The 17,298-nt window shown below is 43.6% G+C and overlaps 1 protein-coding gene across 3 annotated transcripts in view; it reads right to left on the reverse strand.

Annotated features, from left to right (window-relative positions):
* Positions 1–17,298, reverse strand: part of Arnt2 (aryl hydrocarbon receptor nuclear translocator 2) — a 163,779-nt gene that overhangs the window by 47,644 nt on the left and 98,837 nt on the right. For all 3 annotated transcript variants that reach the window (XM_031387232.1, XM_031387230.1, XM_031387231.1), the window contains exons 7-8: positions 14,235–14,300; positions 13,519–13,604 (exon numbers count right to left, since the gene is read on the reverse strand). In XM_031387232.1, coding sequence (XP_031243092.1) covers positions 13,519–13,604; positions 14,235–14,300 — 152 coding nt within the window. The remainder of the gene's footprint in view (positions 1–13,518; positions 13,605–14,234; positions 14,301–17,298) is intronic.

The following is a 17,298-nucleotide window of genomic DNA, read 5'->3' on the forward strand; positions in this document are numbered from 1 at the left end:
AAAAAAAAAAGAAAAAAGAAAAATTACTACTTTGTACTACTTCTGGAACTAACGTTTGGAAACACCAGCACTCATGGACAGATGATCCCCTGCAATATGAAGCTTCACAAGCCCCATCGGACTCCCAAACTAGAGATGGGCATCATGCTCCCAGCTGGAGAATGAATGACTAGGAAACATCATGCAGTCATGTAACAGAATGTAGCTGTATGAACTACACATTTTTTTTTTAAAGAGAGAAATATACTAGGAAGATATGCACTTAGCTTTCAGGAAAAGGACCAGGGCAAAAAGAGGTATTGTTACTGTTTAATTTAAGCCTTTAAATAATGAGCTTTTGAGCAAATTTTATCTTGCATGTTTTTCTGTATCTTTCAAATTTTATTTATGAACATGTTTTGTGTTTTCATAATTTTCTAAAGAGAACAAAATAAAGTGGGTATGGTTGTGGCAAAGCCTGTACTGCCAACATATGGGAGGCTGAGGCAGGAAGAATGCACATTTGATTTTAAAAACATAAGCTCCTGGTGTTTGGCTTCCCACTCCGGGGAAGTTTTCTTGTGATGCCCTGTGCTCGCCAATAACACAGAACCATGGGTGTAGACTGTGAAATCTACACTTAGGGCCCTGCCCTTCCATTAGCAGACAGAGAGGCAATGTGCCTGGTGGCAGCGGAGGCTTCACCCAAACATTACACAGGCAAACTGTGCTCCCCTCAAAGGCACGGCTACCAAGCCATGAGGTAGAGAAACACCTTCCCTGGACTGATTGGGCGGCTACTACTTAGTATTCTGCTGGTAAATTTGGACCTGAAAGCCAAAACTTCATTTCTAGGAAATGAGGACCACAGGATTATCTCTTTTGTTTGTTTGTTTTTGTTTTTATTTTGTTTTGTTTTTTGTTTGTTTTTTTCGAGACAGGGTTTCTCTGTGTAGCCCTGGCTGTCCTGGAACTCACTCTGTAGACCAGGCTGGCCTCAAACTCAGAAATCCGCCTGCCTCTGCCTCCCCAGCGCTGGGATTTAAAGGTGTATGTCACCACCGCCCGGCCCACCGGATTATCTTAACAGCAGACATGGGAAGTCTAGTGGGTTAACCAGAATGAGGACATAGTGGCTATGCAGCTCTGCACCTCACCTCTCCACGGAGAAACCAAACTGGAGAAAACCTGAAGCCTCTCAGATTCTTCCCATCAAATAATTCTGAGTTTGAATTATCATCCCAGCGTGAGTGATGTGGTCTCCATAGGGAACACAGAGACTGTTTCCCAAGGAAAGCTGAGGGGTTTCTGCTACTGTGTCTGGGATGCTCATACTGCAATGAGTTTTACTAGCTTCTCCCTGCTCTCCTGCTTCTGGACAGCTGGCTTCCTGTCATCTATCTGCCTGGGCAACACCAGAACTCCCAAGCTCTTGGTGCACTGGCACTGTCAGTCCCTGGACATCAGCCTCTGCTCGCCTCCTCTCCTGCAGAGGCCTCACATCACCATCATGATACATACTTTCTTTGTTCATCAGGATTGGCCTCCACTGCCCTGCTTCCCTCTGATGCTGGAACCACCTTCTGCTCAGCCCTGGGAATGGTGATTTTCTCACTGAAAGACCCTGACTGTACCAGATGACCTGCAGTTCTATTATCTCTCTTGTTCCTTGGTACCTCCTTCACCATGACAACCCTCATTTTCCCAGTGGTTTACTTTCCAGCTCTCCTACTATGGGACTGCTGTAAGGTAACTGTCTTATGACTTAGGCTCAACACTTCCCGACATCCACTTCGAGATCTCTCTCTCCTCTTGCCCTGGCTCTGACTGTTTGTTTTTATTTTTAATATCAAAGCTCCTGTGGGTTAGCAATTTCATAGTCCCCCAGTGCCACTTGTGAAAATGACATTAGAGCTTGCTCCTGTGATAGCCTCTCAAGATCTGAGGTGGTTAGCAGCTCAGCAGAGAAGGCGACTGTGAGGAGACTGTGTGACTGGAGGGAGGGTGTAATGACTCTTTGCTACAGGGTAGCTTGGTGCCAGTATCTTTCGGCCTCTGGCTGCAGACTTCAGTCACTTACAAAGATCTTCTGGAAAGTGATCTATGATCTGAGCACGCAGAGTTGGCAACTGCATCTATTGGAGATAATCATCAAAGCTCAACAGGTGAGCCTACTGAGTTATTCTTTCTTTGGGGAGGGGCAAACATCCATATTTAAAACCATGGTGAAAAGATTCTCTTTGGGTGTTAGAGAACATGTTCAGTGTTTTCATAATTTTCTAAAAAGAACAAAATAAGGTGGGTATGGTCATGGAAAAGCCTGTACTTTCAGGGCAGTCTTTCAAGGGGCTCAATGATGAACCCATTGAAGGCCAAAGGGTTCAGGAAAGAACTCTTTAAAGAAAATGGCCACTTAGTGCCAACATAGTTGGAAGGCAGATATCCCTATGTACAATGTATGGCTTAATGGTCATTAATAATGGGCTTTAGCTCTGGTATAATCGGGGTCATACTAAATCAAGAATTATGACTCTGCCACTGATAGCAGAAGCCTGCAGCCCTCTGAATTTCAGGAAAAATAAGCCACACTTATCATGTGACATAAGTATAAATACCTTTATTCTATAGTGCCTCTGTAGGCATTTGGTGGGTGGGGGGGGAATGTATGTGAGTCAACATTGTACATGGCACAAAGACTCAGCATACCTAAGGTTGGTGGTTTGAATGAAAATGGCTTCATAGACTCAGGGAGTGGCATTATTGGAGGTGTGGCCCTAGGGAGGAAGTGTGTCATTGTGGGTGAGCTTTGAGGTTTCAGATGCCCAAACCAGGCCCAGTGTCACTCTCTCTTCCTGCTGCCTGAAGATCCAGATATGGAACCCTAAGCCACCTCTCCAGCGCCATGTCTGCTTGCACTCTTGTGATGCTTTCTGTCATGACCGTAACGGACTAGCCTGCTGAACTGTAAGCCAACCTCCAACTAAATGTTTTCCTTTATAAGAGTTGTCGTGGACATAGTGTTTCTTCACAGAAGCAGAAACCATAACAACAAAGACACCCAATGTCCTAGTTTGCGACTGTTGGGATAAACACCATGAGAAAAAAAGCAGCCTGGGGAGGAAAGGACTTAGCTTATAGATCAGAACCTATCATCAGGGGAATCTAAGGCAGGAACCTAGTGGAAGGGGCTAAAGCAGAGGTCCCAGAGGAATACTGCTTACTGGTTTGCTCTTTCTTTGGAATGCCTTCTTATGTAACCAGGACCGCCTCAGCTATGTCACCGTCCGTCCACACTGGGGAAGGAAGAGGGGTCATCCTGGTGGCTGAGCTAGGTCTCCCTGTGCTGATCTCTGTCTAAATGCAGCACTCAAGTATGGTTCGGAAGGACCTGAGGCCATCCACACTTCAGGACAAAAGGTGCTGGCTTGTGATACCCTAGGCTCTCCGGCTGTGACAGGCGGTAGGTACTAGCACCAAGCAGGGGGGCCCAACACTCTGAGTCAGAGAAAGGAGAACCTGTTCTTACTCTTCAGAGTTCACCATCGTGATGGGGAAAACAGACCCAGCTCATTCCAATGCCATGTGCTTGACAGTGTCACAGGGAGCAGAACAGTGCCTGGAGATGGGCCATAGGGCTGCTGATGGGTGCCAGAGTGGGCAGAGAGAAGCCAGGAGGGAGTGCTTCCTGGCAGGAATAGCAAAGTGCTTTTTAATATGAACAGGATAACTGCAACTATTCTAACAGATTTTAGTGATCCCCTCATCAGCTTCACGAGCTCATTTCACCTCATATTAAACGACATCACCCTCCTTGGATAGCCTCTTCCCTCCTGCCATGGAGAAATAAATCTGGAGAGTATAAACAATGCAAATGAGATGGACCTGGAAACTGCCATTGGGAGGGGAAGTCAGCGCTGGCCAGGGAGGCTTCTTCATGCCTCACCAGAGATTACAGGAACCCAGTGCAGACAAAGTGGAACGTGGGTTTGTTTTTCAATCTCTCTGGAAAGAGGCTGTCCTTGGCCTTCACCACCTCATGTGAATTAAGACATATTTTTATATTTCACAAAACAAAAGGCACAGTGGGAACAACTATCTCCTGGCTGCAAGCGGCCCAGGGCACTTGCTCACGGCACACGGCCAAAGCCTTCCCCGAGGAACATTTGTAAACTTTAGGAAAAATTTACTTTTGCAAAAACACATTTGGGAAACAGTCTCAATAAAGATAAAGTGGTTTCATCACCGTAGGCTTCTCAGAGACTGCACTATGCTGTGTCAACGAGTACCGTTTGCCAGAAGAGAAATGCAGAATGTGAAGTTTCCCAGTGGATTGAATGGAATCCCTTTGTTGCAGTCTAATGACTTTTATCTTGGCAGATAATTTTGAAAAAAAAAAAAAGTTGACCTGTGGATATCTTGTATTTCAGGGTTCTTGCCTGGAAACCCTAAAAGTGGTTTAGCCTGAAAGGCTTATGGGTGTAACTGATGCTTTTGTACCTACTTGTCCCTTCTAAATTACAATGAGAGGTTCTAGTGTCTGACACAGAAAGAAGTATATCTCAATGCTGGAAACTAGGAAAGGTGAGCAAGGGTGAGGTAGGTGGTTTTAGGATCATGGATCAGGCCAGACCACATTGAGGAAAGATACAACGGGGAACGCTAGTACCTGTAACTGCCTGTGGAGGAGTGGAAAGTTTACACCACAACAGTAAAAGGTACAAAGTAGGCTTGACTTGAGATTAGTCTAGAAAAATGCCAAGTCTCAGGGAAGTACCTGGGACTCCTCAGAAACCACATGGCTGAAGATTTCTAAGACTCTCATTGGGGCTATATGTGACTTGTAACCTACCACTCCATCCATTGCCTTCGGAACAGACAGGTGAAACTTGGTTCAGGTGTTCCTAAGACTGCAGCAAAGCCAAATAGTTCACTTCTGAGCTTGTCAATGGTACTCAGGTCTTTCTAGAACCTCTACAATGGATGATGGCACAATAATCAGCTCTCAGAATGGACCATCACACAGTAACATGTCTAAGTTAAGTCACATGGAATGGGAAGCATGTGACAATGGGGACACCCAGGTAAGGAACCAGAACAATTATTTCCAGTTGCTTTATACGAGAGAAAAATACCTAAATTCCATCCTCTGGGAGCCTAGAGGACGTGATACTTGTAGAAAGATAGCAACTTCGTCACTGAGGACTGAGTACAGATGAAAAACACACTTGTCACATTAAAAACAGAAAGGGGAGTGGCAGCCATGAATAGAAGATCAGGTCAAAAAGTTCAAGAACTTCATATGAAGAACAAAAATCTAATGGGAGCCAAAGAAGAACCAGGAGATGACTGTGGGGCTTGAGGTATGAATAGGGCACCTGAGACACAGGGCTGACTCTGAAGCCTGAATGATACCTCCTCACACGGACAGCTCAAGTCCCCATTCAGGCTGAATCAGCCTAGTAATTAAAATGAGCAAAACCAACCCCACTAGCCTATCTGAACAAACATCTGAGTTCTAGGTCTTCGGAAAGCAATCTACCCATGTTATAACGGGAAAGGGGGAGATTCTGAAAGAGAAGACAAGGCAGGCTTGGCTATGTATACATCAGACATTAGAAACTACCTGCTGAAGATGCTGGAGAGGTGTCCTCCTGGAAACTCCAGGATCAGGGTGACGGTGTAGAGAAAGACAGGGTGAACAACACAACCAATGTGGTCTGCTTAGAACCTGACCAACCTCAGGTGGCACACAATTGACAGAAAGAGGATAGATGCAGGTTTTGAAAGATGATTATAAGCTTGAGAGATAAATATGATAGTGGATAGATTTATAGGTTGGTGACAGACAAATAATAGGTGATAATCAACAATTTTTTAAATGTATTTTAATTTGTTCTTTTGAGAATTTTAGACACATATACAATGTATTTTGATTATATTCACTCCCAACTCCTCTTGGACTCCCCTCCACATCCCCTTCCCAACATCACATCTTATATTAATTAAATAAAATGAAGGTTTGTTTGTCTGTTTGTTTGTTTGATTGATTTTTTTTTTAAAGATAGGACATTACTGTGTAGCTCTGGTTGGCCTGGAACTCACAGCGATCCACCAGCCTCTGCCTCCTTATCACTGGGATTAAATGCACGCACCATCATGCCCTGCCTCTCTTTTTAAAAATAATCCACTGAGTCTAGTAAGTGTTGCTAACACACATGTGTGTGGAACTACATAGATAGCAGTTTTGATAGATGGTAGAAGATGGATGATAGATTTGACAGGCAGATGACAGATTTGAGAGATAGACTTGCTACACAGCAAATGACAGAGAGATAACAGTATATAAATAGATGGCATAATATAAAGATGACCAAATAGCTGACACGCAAATTCCAGTCAAAAGCCCAAAGTGATCTGTCCTCTATTTAAGGAGTAAGAGAAACCAGTCAAGCTTAATAATGATGTGTAAGCACATAGAGTCTGCCATCAGACTTCCTGGACGTGAGCTGCAGCTTTCCCACCTGCCTCATGTAGACCTTGCCCACTGCCACATCTGCCCTCTGGCACAGGCGTTATCCTGGCTACCTCACATGTTCACGTGAGCATAGCCATTGTCCTCCTTCAGTTTCATTTTCTACCAAGGTGAGACAAAAGCACCAGTGTTCACTAGTCCCTTGGCCTTCCAGCAACTTCCATCTAGTTAATAGATTACTCTCCAAAACCCTTTACAGAAAATGGGGAGAAGGGCCCAAGCTGGGATTAGCATTCCAGCCCTGTGGTGGTTTGAATAAAAATGTCTCCCACAGGTCCATGGAGATTGTCACTATTAGGAGCTATGGCCTTCTTGGAGTAGATATATCACTGGGGGTGGGTCTCAGATACTCAAGCCAGTCTAGTGTAACTGTCTTTTCCTGCATCCTACTGTTTAAAATGTAGAACTCTCAGCTTCTCCTTCAGCACAGTCTCTGCCTGCACACCATCATGCTTCCTGCCATGACAACAATGGACTAAACCTCTGAACAAGCCAAATTAAATGTTTTCCTTAATAAGAGTTTTTGGTGATCACGGTGTCTCTTCATTGCAATAAAACCCCTAACTAATGTAACCCCAAGATCTGATGCTACCCCGTGTTTTACCCACCCCCATCCCCAGCTAGTATCTCCTTTCTGCGTGGAGAAGGCCAAGTACAACAGCGAATGCACCAAGATGCCCAAGTGTACAACCCTACTTTAAGCCTATACCAGCTGCATGTGCTAGGCTAAATGCTTCACAATGCTGTCTTTAGGTATCTAGAAACTAGGAAATAACCGTGTCTGCATCTCATCAGGGTTTCTGTGAAGATTAGATAAATAAGTCAGGCCAAGGGCTTTTCACTGAGTATAGCCTTTGAAGGCTTCCCAGTGACAGGTGCTACGTTCCAGACCTATGCTGCCTGTGTTTTTTCCCTTGCTTGCAATGTGTTTGTAATTTCACAAAGTCTTTCCCTTTACCCTATGTTTCATCTCAGTGCTACTGTCTATTTCTGCCCACTGGGCTGACATGCAGGCTAGACAAGCTTGCCCTGATACATCCCAGCAGTTGAATCTGTGCCTTGGTTATGACTTGAGGCTTTGTGGCTGACTTGGAAGTTTGTCCCTTCCACAGCACTGTGGGCAGGCACTGTGACAGCCTCACCTCAAGATCCCCAGGACCTCACAAAGAAATTCGATTATAGTGGAGCTTAGAAAGCATCTATGGAAGGAACAGGAAGAGGCGTTTCATCCTGCCTAAACATGAAAAACCAGCAGATGGTCACAGTTATTTTCTATCTCAGAAGCTAATGTAGTGGCTTTGATTCTGGAGAGATCCTGAGCATGCCACACATGGGCAGGGTAGGGTGGTTAGGAAGCACAGGGGTTCAGCCATGGCTTGTGACTTAGTAGTCTCAATACCAGAGAGCGATTTTTGGAGACTTTCACACGGTAGAAAAACAAACCGCATTCAAGAAGCAAACTGCCAGAAACCCAGAGCTGTTGGAGATGAGCTCATGGCAGAGCTAAACTGTCGGGTGAAGTACGAGCACTGGCCTGACCCCAGAGGCTTCTGGACAGAGCTGCAAAATAACCTCAAGCCTGTGGTATGCTGTGGCCATGGCTTACTGAAAGTCAGCAACAAAGTGAGAAAAAAGACACCCACCTCACCAGTGAAGAAAGTGCCAAACTTTCAAGATCTAGATTGTCCCAGGGGTAGGTCACGAGCCCTGAGTCAAACTCCATACCCTGGGTCAGGCCTTGGCTCTCTTGTGCAGATATTCTACCAGGTAACCAGGCATTCTACATGGTGTGTTAGGTAGTAAGCCACACCTCCACTTTAGAAATGACATCTGCTCAAAGATGCCTCTATGAAAAGCAAGGTGCTGGATGGTGAGACTGGGTGGAAATAAGTCACACTTCTGAAAATGTAGTGTTCTTCAGCCTCTGAATATACCCCCAATGTATAAAATGTACCCTGTCATGAGTAGTTACTGGCTAACTAAATAACTGCATGATGAGACTAAGGAATTACCTTAATGCCTGTTAGTCCCACTCCAAATACTAAAATGGTAGAGTGTAAAGTGTTCTCAGGCTAATTAGGAAGGCTACTATGTTACAGAAAGGGCTTCTGGAATACACCAGAATGAACTTTGAGGTTTGTACACCATAGACAGACAGGAAGAAAAAGATTCAGCTTAAGTGCAAATAGTATAAGTCGCTGTCAAGAAATCTGTCCATAAAGCTCTGGTTTGCACTAAAAGGCTGCTAACCTTTTTCTGAGGTTGGCTTTTCATATTTATAGTGACTTCAGTTAGCTGCCATAAATCTTCATTTCTGTAACTTAGTCACTGTTTATAATTGTAGAGCATGTGAGCAGGCAGGGCCAACACTGTAACTTTATAAGGAAGGCATCTGATAGTCCTTACAGTGAGCTGTTTTCTACTGCAGCACCCCAACTCTATGACCTTAGGCAGGGGTAAGAGAGTCATGACTTCAGTTTACCACTCATCCAAGCCACACAACTGTCTCTGTCACTAACCATCTCAAAAGAGTTCCACAATACTGACTTTCCTAAACTTAGAAACTCTAGCAAGAACTGGCTACACACAGGCATCCCTCTAGATTCCCCATTTTTCGTTTCAAGAGCCTTTCTTTTTCCATCACCCTCCCACTCACCCATCCCATCCATCCATGCACCCACTCGTCCAGCCTTCATAAATACAATGTTTGCTAAATTTGAAAGATAGATGGGTGTGAGAGGATGAACACAGCATCTGCCCTGGGGTCTTGCAGGATGGGAACAGCGAGCCAGAATTAGCCAGAGTTCTATGTGCTAAGAATGCAGCTACTCATAACAAACAGTCTTGGCAGCCACAGAACAAGGCAGCAGGGGCCACTAAGTCCCCTGCATGGGTGCATGAGGCATGACACACGAAGATGCCCTTCTTCTCTAGAGCCTCTGTCTTCACAGAAACACCCAGTCCAAGAGCAGACTCAAAAGGCAGACAATGATGTACTTCCAAGTTCTCTGTAAATCACATAATCTGATCATTTATAATACCACATTGAAGGTTCAGCTTGATGTCTCAAAACAGTATTTTCTCTTATTATTAAAATCAGGTAAAACATGGGGAAAATGTAGACATGAACAGAAAAGAAAAATATTCCAACAATCCGTAGACAGAAATAAATGGTTAATATTCCAGTTTTAACATACATGCATGTTTTATTCATTTGTAATTTTTAAAAACAAGATGTATGTGTGTTGTGGCCACTTAAAAACAATTGTTTACACTTTATTTTGTTCTCGAACATCCTTGAATAGCACATACGTTCATTAATTTCTGTCCAATGTGCTAGAGTATAGAGTTTCCACATTTACTTTATCCAGGTTTCTACCAGTGGTTAGATTCATTTGGATCTTTTGCAATTGTTAAAGGTGATTAAGAACACAATATACAGACATCTCTAGTCAATTTGTTAGAATAAATTTCCACCAGTCTGAATGCTGTATCGTAAGTCACACATTCCAAATGCTTGATACACACTGCTCAGTCTACTCAAGCTTTGGACTAGTTTACAGTCCTAACAGCAGTGTATAAAGCATATTTTCTTTAATTTTCAGTTGCATTTTTGCTCATTGGTCCATTAGAATGTAAGAGAGAATGGTATCAAATTGTTTTAATGTGCAGTTTTGGTTAAATGTGAAAACTGTCTTTTCCTATAGCTTAATGAGTCTATTGTTTCTTTTATGCCCTTTCATGCCCCTGACTCATTTCACTCTTGTAACTTTCCTCTTGCTCCAAGTTGTGCCTTTTGGAACTACCGAGACTAATTTCCCCTTCATATGACACCCCCTCAAATACTTGCAGACAGAAATCATTTCTTATTTTCTCTAAGTGAAACACTCTGGCTCCTCCAACCATTCCTTATGTGGTATTTTCAAAGGCCAGTATTTAAGGTGAAGAATAAGTCCTATTGCCTCAAATAAGCCAACACCAACAATCTTGAGACACACTCATCTCCAGGGGAACTTATCCTCTGGGTGTAGCCACTGCCTGCCTCTTGGGCCACAGCCTCTTTTCTCCCTGCCCACAGTGGCCTGGTGAGTTTCACCATACTCAAAGCATTACTCATGTGAGATCATGGGTCTAGAGCCCCAATAAAGGGGCAGAAAGGCATAATATTGAGTCTGGAAGCAGAAGAAGAATTTACACCCTGTATAGTAAGAATGATTAAGTAACTTAAGTGAAGAAGATTCAATAGGAACCAAGGCATCCTCTTGGCATGGATCTCAAGATGGCTTTGGAGAACTGATGTAGTCTGGGTATGAGCATTTTTCAGGGTAAACTCTCCTAACCTCAGCTAGCATAGGGACTCTTCTCTCTCCAAAGATAACACTGTCCTTTGATCACCTCTACAATGAGGTATTTATCTGAGCACTTCTAGAAAGATAGGCCTGGGGTTTGTAGACCTGAGGTCATTGCTCAATAATAACCATACATAGACCATTATTATACACACTGGATAATGGAGACACTGCCACCAGCCCTCCAAATCTTTTCTTCTTATTTTTATCTCATTGAACAATCTCCTACTACAAACCTACTTTCTCAAGCACTGTCTGATGTCGAAAGGAACAGCTTTGCCATTTACAAAAAGCCCCATGCTATCACTGAACGGCTCTGACTGGCTCGGTAGCACTGTTAGAACTATGTGTGGATCTCCTAAGTTGAGGGCTGGATGCCTTCGAATCTACGTCCTTGAGTCTGGTTCAGGCTTTTGGTAAACAACATGCTGGTAGTTTGTAAATTATACTTCCTATGGTTTAAAGATGTCTCTTAGTGGTGTGGAGAGATGGTTCAGCGATTAAGAACACTGGATAAACATTCAGAGGACCTGCACTGGATTTCCAACATGGTGGTTCACACCATCTGTAACTCCACTCCCAGGGGATCTGACCTATGCAGGTAGGACATATACACTGTGTAAATATATTCATGTAGGCAAACAGCCATACACATTAACACAAAAGAAAGAAAGAAAGAAAGGAAGGAAGGAAGAAAGAAAGAAAGAAAGAAAGAAAGAAAGAAAGAAAGGAAGGAAGGAAGAAAGAGAGAAAAAAGAAAAATGTTGCCAAAAGTTCATGCATAGAAACTTGAAACCCAAAATTCACATATTGATAGCATTTGTAGATGGAACTTTTTGAAGGAAATGAGGGTTAAATCATTCTGTAAGGGGACCTAATGATGATGTTAGTGGCTTCCTAAGAGAAAGAAGCTATGTGTGTTTGGTACACATCTTTAATCCAGGCACGTGGAAGGCAGAAGCAAGTGGATTCTAAGATCAGCCTGGTCTATGTTGTGAGTTCCAGACCAGTGGGAATGTATAGTGAGACCCTGTCTCAAATAAAAAATAAATAAAGGTAGAGACAATCTAAACTCACAGGTGCCAGGCAGGTGTCAGTTCTCTGCCCAGCAGACACCCTCTGCCACAATATGACACACAACAAGAAGACCTTTGTCAAATGCAGTCCCTTAGCCCCGAAGTCACCATCTTTATAACTGTAAGAAAAACATTATTTTCATTGTAAATTACCCAGTCTGTAATGTTTTGTGATAGTAATCCAACAAAGACCAAGATCATGTTTTAGGTAGGAAAAAACCCTGTAAGGGCGTTTATGTACATTGTACTGACTGGCTGTGCCTGTGCATATCTGTGTGTGTGTGTGTGTGTGTGTGTGTGTGTGTGTGTGTGTGTATGTGTGTGCATGTACATACATGTACAAAGCCAGTGTGGAGTGTTTAGACTGCAGAGTTTTGAATCATAGGTGTTCAGACTCTGGATATTCCATAGCACTGTTATGATTGTTGTAATTATGTTGGACATGATAAATCATTGCTGTTATGATTATGCAAAGCATTTCAGAACTGCAGTAAGGTGCTAATGGTATTTATGGACATAGAGACTTTATTCTTTAAAAACCTTAAACAGTATTGATAAATTATTTTACTTCCAGACCTCTTACAGTACAGATGAAAATCAATTTGCCAGGTCAGAGGTGGGCAATGAGCAGCAGAGTGTCACTCTAGCTATAAGCAGGTAGTGTCAGTCAGTGAAGGAAGGATCATTGTAGATCCTTAGTCAGGGAGGGGTCTTGTACAGTCACCTCCAAAGCAAAAATGCAATTCATACTGAGCCCAATCCACAGCTTACTGAGCAGCAGAGGCAAAGCTACAATATGAAACTCAAGTCACTTTATCTTACAGTTTCTATTTTCATTTACCTGACAATGGTCAATGGGCAGCATACTATAAACTATTTTTATTTCTTCCAAGCACTAGTCTGGCTATTGCTATATATTCTTTAACTGTATTATGGCCATAGGCTTTGTGCTCTTTGTTTTCTGCCATATAGCTATATTTTGGTGCTTCACTATTCCCTGTATAGATACATGACATTTATATTCATCTATCAATCACTTACTGTATATTTGGGTTGCTTTAACTCTTTGTCCACTATGTATAAACGTTCACATTCAAATTTCTTTGTAGATCTAAGTCTTCAGTTCTTTAGGATTGATATCCAGGAGTCAAACTGTGAAGTCATACAGTAACTGCATGCTTAACATTTTGAGAGTGTTTTTTCCAAGCAGCTATGCTATTTCACATTCCCACCAGCGAGATATGATGGTTTCAATTCTTCTTTTCCTTGCCAATGTTTGTTATCTCAATGTGATTTTGATATGCATATCTGTGGCAAAGTGGCTGCAACTATCATTTCAAATCTCCACATTATCATTTCTGAGGTTGATGATGCAAAGGCTCCACTCACCCTTGAAGAATCAAGGTTTTCGGAAACCTATTTCAGATAGCAGGGCCTTCTCTGGTATCAAAAATGACATTCTAACCACAAAGAAAAATGACAATACTTCCCTATATTTTCTCCAAAAGTACTCTTAACCCAGTATTATCATCAGAGGTGAAGGCATCTGCCTTTTGGGAAATACATCAGCAGCTCTGCTTACCTGCTGGTGGCCAAGCCTTGATGTAGCCTGTGCAGTGGACCACGGCATACTGGGCTTCTCCTTCTTTCACAGGGCCAAGGCCATTCCTGAAAAAGAACTTACATGAAGCTGCGTTCACTATATGGAAACATGGTAAGATGCTGATGACCCCTTTGGTATCTAACAAGGGTACCTCTTCCTTGTTTTCTTAGTGGTTTTAAATCTTGAGTTCTCATCATCCTGACTCCTATCCATCAATAGGGTCTGAAAGTCACACATAAGTTTCACCCAACTCCCAGTTCTCACCCTGGGTATTGCCACCCTGACAGACACTCTCCTCATCCTCCCTTCTTCTTCTTCTTCTTCTTCTTCTTCTTCTTCTTCTTCTTCTTCTTCTTCTTCTTCTTCTTCTTCTTCTTCTTCTTCTTCTTCTTCTTCTTCTTCTTTTTTAAATTTACTTATTTTATGTATGTGAGTACATTGTTGCTGTCTTCAGACACACCAGAAGAGGGTGTCATTCGGATCCCATTACAGATGGTTGAGAGCCATCATGTGGTTGCCGGGAATTGAACTCAGGACTTTTGGAAGAGTAGTCAGTGATCTTAACTACTGAGCCATCTCTTCAGCCCTCGTCCTCCACTCTTAAGCCCTCTTCAAGCTGAAGTATTCCCCAGTGTGGGGCCAATAGGCCATCTACTAGCATAGTCCCCAAGTACATTATAGAGACCAGTGCTCACCTGAACCTTTTCCTCATGGTGGTTATTCTGTTCAAAGGCAGGTGGTCCAAGGGAGCATTTCCACACCTAAGAGTCAACACATGTATTAGAACCAGCAACTGCAGTAACTATCTGAAATATAAGGTGCTGCTGAAACAGACAAGGGCAACACACCTCTCCCCAAAGCAAAGGTTCAAGCCACTATTAGTATACGTTCTTTGTGTGTGTGTTCAAGTGTGTGAATGTGCATATATGTGTGTATGGGTGCAGGTGCATATTTATGCTTGCATGTGTGGAGGCCAGAGGATGACTTCAGTTGCCAGTCGATCTTTTCTTTTGGGATACTGTCTCTCACTGGTCTGCAGCTTACCAAGTAAGACTGGCTGGTATCTGAGCCCCAGGGACCCTCCTGGTTTTGCATCTCTGATTCTAGGACTACTAAAGTATGCCACCACACCCATTCTCGTCACATGGACTCTGGGGACCAAACTCAGGTCTTGGCTTATAAGGCAAGCATTTGATCGACTGAGCCATATCCACAACAGAATTGAGGAGTTCTTTAATTGGCAAACATTCTTTCTGATGTTCTCTTTCTTATAAATAAAGATGTTGAGGTATGGAAGGGGTACGGTTAAACTTTTTCACCCATGGTCACTGGACTTTTTGCATCTGTGACAATCTTGAGCACAATGAGTATTAGTCATACAGCCAGTCAGACTACCCTTATGTGAGCACTTGCTGCCCTGAACACTTCATAGACACCTTGTAAAACATACTCTTGATGGTGTACTCCTAGTCAGTTATTTGAAATAGTTCTTACTGGAATTTTTAACTGTTAAAAGCCTCAGTGAACTCTAGATGACCCTTTTACAATTTCTACCTAAGTCAAGAGGGGAACACTTCTTCTGGTTGCCTAAGGAGGGATAAGCTTGTGACAGGGGCAAACACTAGCTTGCATGTGCTTGCAAGGTTTGCTACAGTTGAGACAAATACACTTTTTGGCTTTATATATAAGTAGCCTCTTTAGCTCACTCTGTGAGCAGGTTGTGAGATAGTTTCCTATGCTACCTCTCTTGCTATCACATTAAGCCCAGTTAAAGGCTTACCTGAAGTTAAGACTTCTGAAGTTGTATTTTCTTAGTTACTTTTATTATTATAGCCCGAGCTAATAAGACACAAAAAGCGGCAGAGATAGGAGAGCATCGGTGAAGGCAGAGGCAGTAGAGTAGCAATGCCAGCAACAGCTAAGACACCGGCAGGCTGAGCTGCATAGGTGACTGGGTCACCAGCTGCTTCACAGCTGCAGGCTAGAGGCCTGCAGAGTCAGAGATGAGAAACTGTAGGCCTGGTTGTTGGAAGAATTAAATACTTGTCAAACCTTTAGGGTCAAGAATCTTAGCACCTCTGGCCTGGGAGCTGTTATCAAAGGTAGAAGAATGTGATATCTAGATTGCCTAGAAACTGAAATGCCAGCTATAGTAAAGAGCTGAGGGGTCTCAGTCTCTTACATTGGAACGGCACATGATCTTTAACACTTGCAGGGCTAAGGATCCTTTTTCCCCAAGGTCTGCACAAGAGCCCTTACACTAAAGGATGCCCCTGCCTGCCACACATGCTGCTGTCAAACACAACGTGCTACAAAAACTACCCAGGACCAGCACTTAGGGAATTTCTTGCCTAACCTCACTTTCTACTCCCCCACATAACCTCGCTATCAGGTAGATAGTTCTTGATTGTCCTACGTTCACTCAGGGAAGTTCCATGGCTATTATCCTTCCAAAGGGGAGAAGTGGGCTTGCCTGCTCCTGACTTGTAGTTGCCATCGGAAGGAGAGTTTGGTCAGCTTTTCACGTGCACAAGAAGCATTTCACAGCCCATCTTAGTATCTGAGGCTTACAGAAAGATCAAAGAAGAAGACTAGCCATCCTTGGTCCCACAGATCACTTCAGTGGAACCGGTGGCTTTGTGGAGAGGAGGTGGGTGATGACAGCTGCAGTGTCTCCTCAGGCCTGAGCAGAGACACTAACTCAAAGCAGATGTTGCTGACGAACAGTAGCATCTTCCCAAGCTCAAGCATCACACTGTGGATACCCTCCCCCATCACGCTGGCTCTAGGAACAAACTACACAGCTGGAAGGCTGCTGATGGCAAAAGAGAGTGGAGCAAAGGAACCGCAGGCATAGAATGAGGCCTATTTGGGGCCACTCTCTGGAGACCAGAGGATGGAAACTCTCCACAATGGTAGGACCTCTCTGATTACTTCTCATTGACTTTCTCAGAGTCCCAGGTATATAGCATCCAGGCTCTGGACACCACTTGGCATGCCCATTTGCTAAGTGCATTTCCATTTCCCAACTACATGACAAGTGCCAGCCTGGATGTCTTCATTTGCAACACGCACAAAAAAAAAAAAAAAGCCAATTATGCTTGGAGACCTTGGAAAGCTGCCAACATAGGAGTGGTTTTCACAGCAGGATCGATTGTGACATTGTCACTCAGGGATGCCAACAGGGCCCTCTGTCCCTTTCTGGCAGACCGTGCCCAGTGTCCTGAGGAAACAGTGTTTTTTGTTGGTGATGTCATGTTCCAAGCAGAACAAAGTGCTGTACACCTCTCAAGCCAGTCCTGGTAGCATGGGGCTCATTTGCCAATGAGCAACTCTGAGGACATTCTCTGGAGGTCCCTGGGCTTGGAGAGATGGGGTGATCATCTGGGTGGTGATGGTGGCACTTATAAAGCTGCTAATTGAAATGTTGCACTATGCATGATGTCTCCAAGCAATTAACTCATCGGATTGGCTGGGAGGGTATAATTAAGAATTTATATCACTTGGGCTTATATCACTAACCCCCTCCCTGTCCCCAAGCTAGGATGGGAGGACCCTTCTGTGACTGACTAGCTGATAATGTGCTTTTTCTGGCTAGATGCTGTGCCCATGAGTCCCGCATCTGTCCAGCTAAGTGCAACAAAGCAGGCAGTCAGTGAGACGCCATCCTAACTCAGAGACCACTTATGCATTGTCATCTCAGTGCCATCTTGTCACCTGAGGCAGGTGAAGGAGCTTCCTCGGGGCTGTCTGGTAGAG

Source organism: Mastomys coucha, unplaced genomic scaffold (assembly GCF_008632895.1).
Source record: "Mastomys coucha isolate ucsf_1 unplaced genomic scaffold, UCSF_Mcou_1 pScaffold21, whole genome shotgun sequence".
Classification (NCBI taxonomy): Eukaryota; Metazoa; Chordata; class Mammalia; order Rodentia; family Muridae; genus Mastomys; species Mastomys coucha.